Raw genomic sequence first — 10,057 nt, 5'->3', positions numbered from 1 at the left:
ACCCTCTGATTATGTGTTTTATACGTAAAAAATAATCTACCATAAGATTGTTTCAAAGGAGGTTAACCTATCTAATCTCCCATCATGACATAAACATACTCGTAATAGCCAAATATTAGCTACACCGTGATACTCAGAATGATATCAACTACCACCGTTTTAACGATCTGAATAGCTAAACATGCCCACAGTTAAATTCAGTTAGATTGACTGTTGGCTGATAAGATTTAGTTTATACCAAGGAGTTAGTTATACGACAACTATCAATAAATTTTCATAACATAAGTTAATTAAATAAAATGATTACCAGCTGACACCTAAATTCAACAGAATGTTTGATCAAATGTGAATAAGTATACAAAATATACAGGTAACTTACCTAATAAATAGAAGATAAGCCCATTTTTCAAATGATTGAAATGTCAAGACTGTCTCTTGATTGAGACAGCCAGGAACCTAAAATTGAAGCCCAATGTATGATTTAAAAGTAAATGAAGTCTGGTCTAATTGACTCAAAAGAATCTTTATCATAAGAAAGTACATACTTACACCACTTTCAGACTATTATTAAAAGAAATACACTCCGTGACCTGTTACAACACATCTTTGTTTAGCACTTACACTGTCGTGCACCATAACAATTCACTAATTCGAAAGATTTTTTTCATTTCCAACCTAACGAGGTCCGTATACAACCGTTAATGAGAAACTATTGTAAGCATCCAGTAGAATTTAACACTAAATTCCTGAACATAATAATATAAGCATTATCGAGTATTACGAGTTTAATTTTATCGGCTGTGATAGACGGGATCATCATTAGAGTCAGGAGATTTGCATGTTACAGATAATTATATCATTATAATTATGAGATTAGCCGATGTTAAATATTAATATATCGTTGAAATATATAATATATACTTGTAGGAATTACCATACAACATATTGTCACTGTACATTATCATTAAATTCGAATAATTATGGCAAAGTATCTTTTCGTATGGCCTAATGTGGTGTACTGGCTGATGGAGCACGGTGTCCATTGAACGTGTGCTTTTTTGATGATAATAGTCATGTGTTATTAGTCAGTAATAGTCAGTAATTTCTTGTAAATTTTATATAAATATATAACACTTTGTACATTAAGTTCTCCCCAATCAATACAAACAGAAATATTGTTAATACTTTCCATTCTTAGATTAGTTATATTTTAAAACGGACCTTATTTGATATACTTCCTATTACGGTAATCTCCATATAAATATTAATGGAGTTAAAGTACGGGATACGATTTAAACTACTCCAAGTTTTATTAGGTATAGTTTATACGACCGGAAATGCAATGAGTCTCACATACCCTGTTTGCCATTGATACGATGCGTAAATACCACCTTGAGCAACAAAAAAAAGGTGTAAAGGCTCTATAATTTACCCCGTAAACCAGTGCTAATTACGATAGTTACCTCAATAAATATGACTATTACTGAAAGTTGTACTCACGAACGAGTCACGTCGTTATGGTTCTCTGCAGTACGAGTACGTAATTGGTATGAAACCTGAATCGCTTCTGGAAGATTCGTAGTAAGTAGCCTTATAAGCCACGTCCTCCTCACTGTAAGGGATTTAGTATTCGCGAAAGAGAGAAAATAAAAATTCATATTTTTGTCACGAACTTTATTATATCTTAATAATTTATTTGATACTTCTCATAAGATTTCATAACTGTTATTTATTATTATGGAAAGTAAGAAGAATGTTTAAGGCTTTTTCACATAAAGCGTTCACGAGTAAGATCGTACACTAGTGATCAATGTAATTGTAGTATATTTTGAATAGAACTTGTGTTAGGTTCAACCTATCAGCCACTGTTAAGCATAGGCCTCTCCCGAAAACAAAATTGATATATATATATAACCATTTAAAAACGAACATTGACTTTGATTTCGTAGATGGCATTTGGTTTATTGGACACAGATGTCCTTCTGAAATATTCGCCTAGAATAGCATAGCTTCGTCGCTCATTTAACACAGTCCATTGATACGGATTATAAAGAAGTAGAAGTTAATTAGAAAGTAACCCGAAACGCTACATGTGTAAAAACCTAACGACCAGACGCGAAAGTACACAAAATCCACATTTATATATATTACACAACGCAAATAAATGAAGACACGAATGGTTACATCAAGTAAATATTCGGTTGAATGAAATCTCAATTTGGAAAGTAAATAAATCAAGACAATTGTACATACTATACATAAATTTTACATTATTACAGTCTTTAATATACTAGTTTATTTACAATGACGCCATTTTAAATGACATTATTATAGCGTGTGTACACAAAAGCCAGTCATAGGAGTCAATTATATTAACCGTATTCGGAATATATATTATCCCCATAAAAATAAAAAAATAGTAAATAAAATGATGTAGGTTGAAAGCTAAAGAAATTATTAATATAACACTCAATTATGAAGGATTAAGTATGTATTTTACGTTCATTCGCATTAAAATGAAACAGTGGCGCTACAATCCTTGGTCATAATAGGCATGTAAGTCTCACACACGACGCCGTCTTTTGTTTCTTCACCGTATGAGTCACTGCTTAATTCTTCTTCTTATCCGGTACACTCTTGACAGAGAGGTCGTAATCGTTATGTAGTAGTGGTATTAAAAAAGGGCAGATATGATGCGCTTCACGATGTTTCGCCATCGTTGCCTATTAGAGGTCATCCTGCTACACTCATTGAGTGAACCTCCTACGGCAGACTTGATCTGGTTAGCCCAACGCGTAGGTGACCTTCCGCGCGGTCTAGTGTCTTCCCTTCCACCTTCCCCTGGATGACAATGCGTTCTATGTACTGAACACCATGCCGAGATACGTGTCCGAAGAATGTAAGGATGCGAGATTGTACTGTTGAAAACAGACGCTGCTTAATACTTACTACTGCGATTTTTTGATGTATTGAGACATTTGTACGAAACTCGGTCCACGAAACCCCAAGCATTCTCCTCAAGCGTCTATTTTCTGTATTTCCACATCTCGCAAGGTCCTCGATTCAGCCGCGTACAGAAATATGGGGAATATAAGTGTCTTCACGAGCCTGGTCTTCGTGCTGCTAAATTGCGCATGTATAAATAAAAATCTATTAATGCAGACCTCAGAGTTGATTGGCTACCGGCTACACTTGTACTCACATTAAATCACACTGCTCATTCAATTTTTATATAACGGAAGCAAACGGGCAAGAAGTTCACCTTGACTGTAATATGAAATATGTAAAATGTAACCTAAACGAGAAGATATCTTGATACCTTGTATAAGTAATACTGAAAATGCTAAGAAGGCTTCTAGGCCCTATTAATACATATTGTATTTGTTCATAAAAATTTCATCCAAAGGTATGTATGTATGTACGTAAGCCAAGGACTATGCCATACTCATCCCATTTTCATGCCCATGTTTGATGTAGTGTCTTACATATTGTGATATATGAATGGCTTTTGTGAATCCATTAAGTTATAATTCTGTAATATGAGGTTTGAATTACGGAAATCAATTTACTGATCCATTCATAATGGAATGTATTTACATAAAATTAAACGACGTCACTTAATCTATGAACATTAAAATTTATGTTTTAGAGACGATTTTCAATAATTAAGTGTAATTTTATCGCAAATGTACATATACGATATTGGTGTTGCATCAAACTAAACCATAAATTACAGAAATAAATTTCAGATTTTTTATCAGCTTAAAAAGAAGAATAAAATAGTTTAAATAGGTTTCTAGGAATCTTAAAAATAGTCAGTTAAAATTATTGATTGAATGTAAGAGCGTGTCATAACAAACATTCAACTATTGAAAATCGAAGCATAAATTATTTACATAGACGCATAGCGATATTTACAAGTATGTATAGCAGTGATCTTAAGTATACTAAATTCACTTTTACACATAATTGTAAATATCTTCCATTTCTCATACATTCATTTCCGACATTGCCGCCTGGGGGACTCTAGACTTTTGAGAAAAATGCTGAGGCGATGTTGGCTGTATCGAACCATTTCCTGGCGTCTGAGATTGTCCAGTCTGAGCCTGAACATCCGGCAAATTGCCACTACTCATAAACGTAGCATTCTTCGGTAAAGTCATACAATTCGACGCGTTACAAATCTGATTTTGATAGCTGAACCCAACCTTTCTCGGCAAGGTAGTACATTGGCCTCGATTGGGGCTCGTCTTCAAATTCGCCATTTGAATCCCCGTGTGGCAGACGTTCGGGCAATTTGTATTCGTAAAGTGGGGTACGCGATTTGTCATAGCAATGATCGCGTTTTTATCTTGGTGGTCGATATCGACAATCGTGCTCGAACTCTGGGAATGACCGACAAAGTAATGTGGATGTTTCGAAGTATCATAAGTGGAGTTGTGATTCCGTTTCTGTTGTTGGAGAGCTTTAACTTGCAATCTTGTTTTATCTCTTTGATAATAGACGCCGGCGAAAATTAGGACGTTGAGGATTAATAGAGAGCAGCCAATTGCGATAGTTACACTCAAAGCGGTCGAGTAAGCTGTGTAGCTGGCCACTTCTAAATTAGAAACGTCTTGAGTTTGTGAATTGTTGGGTTGACTTTGAGTGACGGGGGCGCCGGGGCGAGCGGACATGACGCTGATGCAAGTTGTGACGTGGGTGTCCATGGTGGTTGTGGGTATATCAAGCGTTACATTATAGGATTTGCGATAGAGCTCTAATGTGGGATCGTAATAATTCGCGCGCGTAAGGGGATCGGCCCGAACTAAACCATCGTACATTTCAGGGTCGTTGTGGTTGCGGAATAGGTTGTGTTTTGTGATGACATCCTTCATGCCAGCTCGGTGGATTTCCGGTATCAACCGCAACCAGACGGACAGCTGGTGCGCTCGGTAGTGATTTTTCATACGTGGCTTCATGCCTGTAATAGAAGTCTGGTTAAGGAAACGTATAACAAAATGACTCATTAACATATGCATCGGAAGTAGTAGTAGCTTCGTAAAAAAATATATTTTAGTTTAGAATTTCAATATCACATTTTAGTACCTATTTCTAAATATTTTTGATGCAAGGTATCGTATTCATCCCATACGATGCTCTTGTATTTATTCCTCTCCCTTGAAATCGGAAGTACCGACTCTTGTCGCTGGACCTCATTAGGATTTCTAGAAAAGACAAAATAAAACCCTTAAGTTGGTTGTAAGCCGAGAGCAGTCTTTTAAATTGAATTTCCAATTGCTGCTTACAGTCGTACACTTATTTGTAAATTAAAATTGTTTCGAATTTTAAGCTTAAAATAGTCATTAATAGCTACATATTGAAGCTTTACGGACTACCTCGGTTTCAAGTTAGATATTATATATATATATCGTTTTTTTGCTTCGTTTGGGTATCGTTCTAAGTTTATTTAAATAGGTGAAGTACTGAAACCTGTACCGGAACGGAAATACACAAAAAATTATATTTTGTTGCTTTGTCTTTACTATTTTTTTTTGATAAGCCTAGTATAATACAAAAATTGTCTTGGTTACTAGGAGTTAACTAATATTTGCTAATATTAAAGAAAATAAGAGTGGTTTGCTAAACGAATAAATGCTAGTTAGTAGACATCAATCTCAAAGTAAGGAATTACCAAAAGCTTGCGTTGTTCCGTAGAAATATATCTCTGTCAAAACATCGTACAGGGCAATTTAGTCTCACAGGAATATATGAAGCGTTTTATGCAACAGTTGTGTAAGAGTGGTCAGTGCGGAATGCTGTGGCTGAGATTGGGGTTGGGATGCGGTTATTTCCTTTTGGAATAAGTTAAACCGATTTTATACAAGTTAAATTTGAAGAACCTTACTGAAATATTTCATTTCCATGTAGAGAGTAAATACGTAGATAAAAAACCGTTACTTGTCTCAAGGAAAATTCTCAACACAACTAAATGTATTTGTCCCAATGGACATTATTTGTCATATCATGTGATTCGATCATTATTGAACAATTTCAAGTAATCTTTAATCAAAAGCGGAGCACAGTTATTGCTTTTATACAAAATTTATTTCTTATAGGACATTGTTTTGCCGATTTGGTTGGGTTCCTAAAAATTTTCTCCTATGTCCCAATTGAATTTCAACATATTTTTCTATTTTACTGGACAACATCGGAATCTTCAGTTCTCGTGCAGCCTTTAAAATACATTCTAAATTGCAAATGTCCGTGTACGAGACAAGTACTCTCTAGGGTGTAATGTGAATTCCTTGGTCCTTTTTGTTGGTAAACTAAGAGTATATATATACTCTTATAGATATATATACTACTGCGATCTTTATGTAATTACATAGAGACGTTTTATGGTTCTTACGTAGATCATAGACGTTGAGTCTTAACATGTTGATATGTATTCGCGTAGCAGAGGTTCAATACGTATTTTATTTTGTATGAATCTTATCGTATATAATTGCAAGAATAAGGTTAGTTTATTTACACTACATATATCATAACTACACTACTACTACAAACAATTTGATTCATATGATTAAGAATTAAATTGTTGTCCTAAATATTAAGGACGATAAATTTACATTTAAGGTTTATAAGGTCAAACCTACCTTGAGCTTAAATTAAATATCAATAAGTATGAAAAGATATCATAACTCACGATCATAATAAAGCGTCTCTCTGCCGAACAACCGAACAGGTCCTAAGTGTTTTCATTTATGAAACCTTATATTGAATTTACATTATTAATGATTTGATACTAACATTTAATCAATACCTATCGCCCTCGACAGTTTGTGTAATATTTAATACTATGTATATTAATTCTACATTCATACTTATAAAAATTCTAATATCTATTAACTTAAAATTTTATGACTGTGACTGACATAATAGTAAATAATAGGCGTAGTTATTAGATAGTAATTAAATAATTTAAGCACGAAATCAACATTTCATGATTAACTTCAAATGCTGTTTTAGGTGAAACACTTTGATAGAATTAAAATGAGGTTTTAAGTCATTTATCATCATTAATTTTGAAAACTACGGACTCAATTTAAAGCTTTGTTCTGTCGCTTTTCGGCATAGGATAAAAACATCTTGAGAGAAAGAGATAAAGGATTATCCATGTAGAGACTGAATGATAAATATATCGTAATAGTTTTGCTCCTTTTACAGCGAAACCACAACTTGACATACAGAGTTAACACAAGGTACAAAATTTAGAACGCCTGGTGAACCTCGAGAGACGATCTTAAGGGCGTGTGATGGGCTGAAGTATTTTAGTGGGTGGGGTCTCACTACCCCATTGAATAGTAGAGGGTTTTGAGTGCAGACTCAGCCCCACACTGCCCGCGTCAAGTCCGACATCCATGGCACGGGCCTGCGTAAGCGCCTTAATAAAAGAAAAGGGTTATAAAATCTGATTTTTTTTGTATGTGCAAATTAATTGAACTGTAGTAATCTTTATTACATAAATAATGTAAAGCTAATAAAGCTACAAAGGAAATCTGTGATATAACTCTGCTTTATGTCTAGTAAAAATATTGTTAAGTCAATTCCTTCCGCAAGCGGTCCCCAACATATGGCACGCAATGTGTCACTTGGTAACCTCAATACGAGGCTTACCACAGCATTCTCCGCAATATGTTACATAGACCATTTTATATTCTTAATGCTTTTAGTTATAACCCAGATTCTTGTAGAGATATCAGAAAAATGCGAAATCGCAAGAAATCTTATAAAATATGAGTAGATAGAAGCTCTTAGAGTGAGCTTACGCTTTGCTTACAAAAATCTAAATAATACTAGAAATAATATATCACCGTGACAATTAGGTAAAAAATATACAGTTTTGCATAATTAGTTGTTTGCATTAAATTAATGTTTTCGTTCGAGTAAAAAACGCAGTAAAAGATATAACTCACCCAGTTCTCACGAAGTTTGCCACATACAATATGAAAGCTTCAGACAGGGCCACTTCAGACTTGGTGTAGTTTTTGGGAAAGTGTCCCAGACCGTCGACAAGAGGCGCTCCGAATAGATAAGGCAGCTCTTCACCGTGCACTGAACCCATTCGCTGTAATACGATATTCGTTTAGTATATTTTAAAGAGTAAAAAACCGTACGATATTTCAAAGAATGAGAATATGATATATATCTATATAAAATGAATCTGACTAGAAACTGAAATTGATTCAAAGTTTTAAGAATCAACATTTTATCAACTCTCATCCCTGAGGTGTTAGGTTCGATCCCCGGCTTTCTTTCTATGTGCACCAATGGACTTTATTTCTATGTGCGCATTTAACATTCGCTCGAACGGTGAAGGAAAACATCGTGATGAAACCAGCTTGCCTTAGACCCAATAAGTCGACAGCTTGCGTCATGCACAGAAGGCTGATCCTTGTGCATGACGCTTGCCTACTAGATTAAAGAAATGATCATGAAACAGATACAGAAATCTAAGGCTCAGACCTAAAAAGGTTGAAGCGCCATTGATTTATTTTTAATACCGCATAAACGATGTCGGATGTAAACTTCTAACACGTGCACATGATAATATGTAAATTTCACATATTTTGTCATGTGCTTAATAACTTTGTATTACTTAGACTAACTCAAACACAACCTATATATATATTATATTATTATATGGATTTATGTAGAAACGAGAAAGTGTTGGTAGTATCATATCATAATATAATTATACCTGAGGATAATCTCCATCCTTAGTCTGATAGTCGAAAACATAGAAAAACGCATTGGGCCCTGAATCTGGCGAACTTTTTGCCACACTAAGGAAGTCCCCAGTTTGCACTAATGGGGCCACATATTGAGCATCGGACAATGCCAACACTGCCGCATCACGTGTGTTAATGGGATGCTGTTGAAAAATTGTTCGTTATTCCTTAAAAGTTTCTTTGCTACAACTAATAAGGTCCCAGTTGGTCAGACTTTTATATTATTCAAATATATTTATTATATATTTACATTATCTCAACCTTCACCTACATTACAACACTCATAGTCTTAAGAGCGCAAATTAACTCTAGTGGTAATTTTTTATAACCCTAATTATACTTTTTCCAGTACTATTCTATTTTTCATTCATTATATACGTTTACATAGTTTGCGAAAATTTTAAATGTACCTTTAATGACTGTTATAATAGGATGTAGGTAAGTTATCATTTTAAAGCACATTTAATTTAAATCATCAATCATTATTCCGTTTTTTTTATTATTGCTATTGCTCTGTGTGGTAAACACAGCTTAAAAGAAATAGTTAAGGAATTATTATGTATGTATAGCTATTTTTTTTGTTGCAAAATGTCCATTTTAAAATGTGTTCAAAAAAGCAATGTAATCGCAACGAACAACTTTTGCCTTATAATATGCCACCTTAATAAACTTAAAAATAAATAAACCCGTAAATTACTTTCAAGGAATCGCTTAATTCTGAGTCGCATTTCTAAACGTCGTCTGGAGATCTAATGAGCACATACGAATGGGTTTCGTATTTCAATGAGATTGAAAAAGCGTCCAACACTTTCTACTTAATCTTCTTGATTACCACTCAGAGATAATTTGAGCTTTTAAACGTAAGTGAAATCGCATTACTTAGATCTCTAATCAATTCAATTTTGTTATTGGTACTTTTTGGACTCTGAAACCTTTTCTTTAACCATCATATAACACATTATATTAATAAAGGATACTTTTCAGGTAATCCACAATCTCCACTACTGAAATCATCTCATTAATACATATCAAAGAACAAGAGAAAATGAGGTTTATAATAATATTAATTATATTTTACACCACTCAAGTTCATTAATTGCTTAACGTATCCCTTATTTTTTTAATAATTCAACAAAATGTCTATTATACATGAAAGTGTATTTATTATTAGTATGATTTAATATAATTTCATATTATTTTTTGCTATAAATGTGATTTTGCCCAAATGACTTTTGTTTCGAGTTTCCTCCCTTAATGTAATGGAATTTGTATCATTCGTCGAA

At 33.9% G+C, this 10,057-nt stretch overlaps 1 protein-coding gene across 2 annotated transcripts in view; it reads right to left on the bottom strand.

Annotated features, from left to right (window-relative positions):
- Positions 1–1,670: 1,670 nt before the first annotated feature.
- Positions 1,671–10,057, bottom strand: part of LOC123708826 (neuroligin-4, Y-linked-like) — a 49,467-nt gene continuing 41,080 nt past the window's right edge. For both annotated transcript variants that reach the window (XM_045659740.1, XM_045659739.1), the window contains exons 8-11: positions 8,744–8,917; positions 7,959–8,110; positions 5,089–5,207; positions 1,671–4,963 (exon numbers count right to left, since the gene is read on the bottom strand). In XM_045659740.1, coding sequence (XP_045515696.1) covers positions 3,990–4,963; positions 5,089–5,207; positions 7,959–8,110; positions 8,744–8,917 — 1,419 coding nt within the window. In that variant the 3' untranslated portion in view covers positions 1,671–3,989. The remainder of the gene's footprint in view (positions 4,964–5,088; positions 5,208–7,958; positions 8,111–8,743; positions 8,918–10,057) is intronic.

Source organism: Pieris brassicae, chromosome 4 (assembly GCF_905147105.1).
Source record: "Pieris brassicae chromosome 4, ilPieBrab1.1, whole genome shotgun sequence".
Taxonomy (NCBI): Eukaryota; Metazoa; Arthropoda; class Insecta; order Lepidoptera; family Pieridae; genus Pieris; species Pieris brassicae.
The sequence above is the reverse complement of the archived record's forward strand: the minus strand, read 5'-3'. Positions and strand labels throughout refer to the sequence as shown.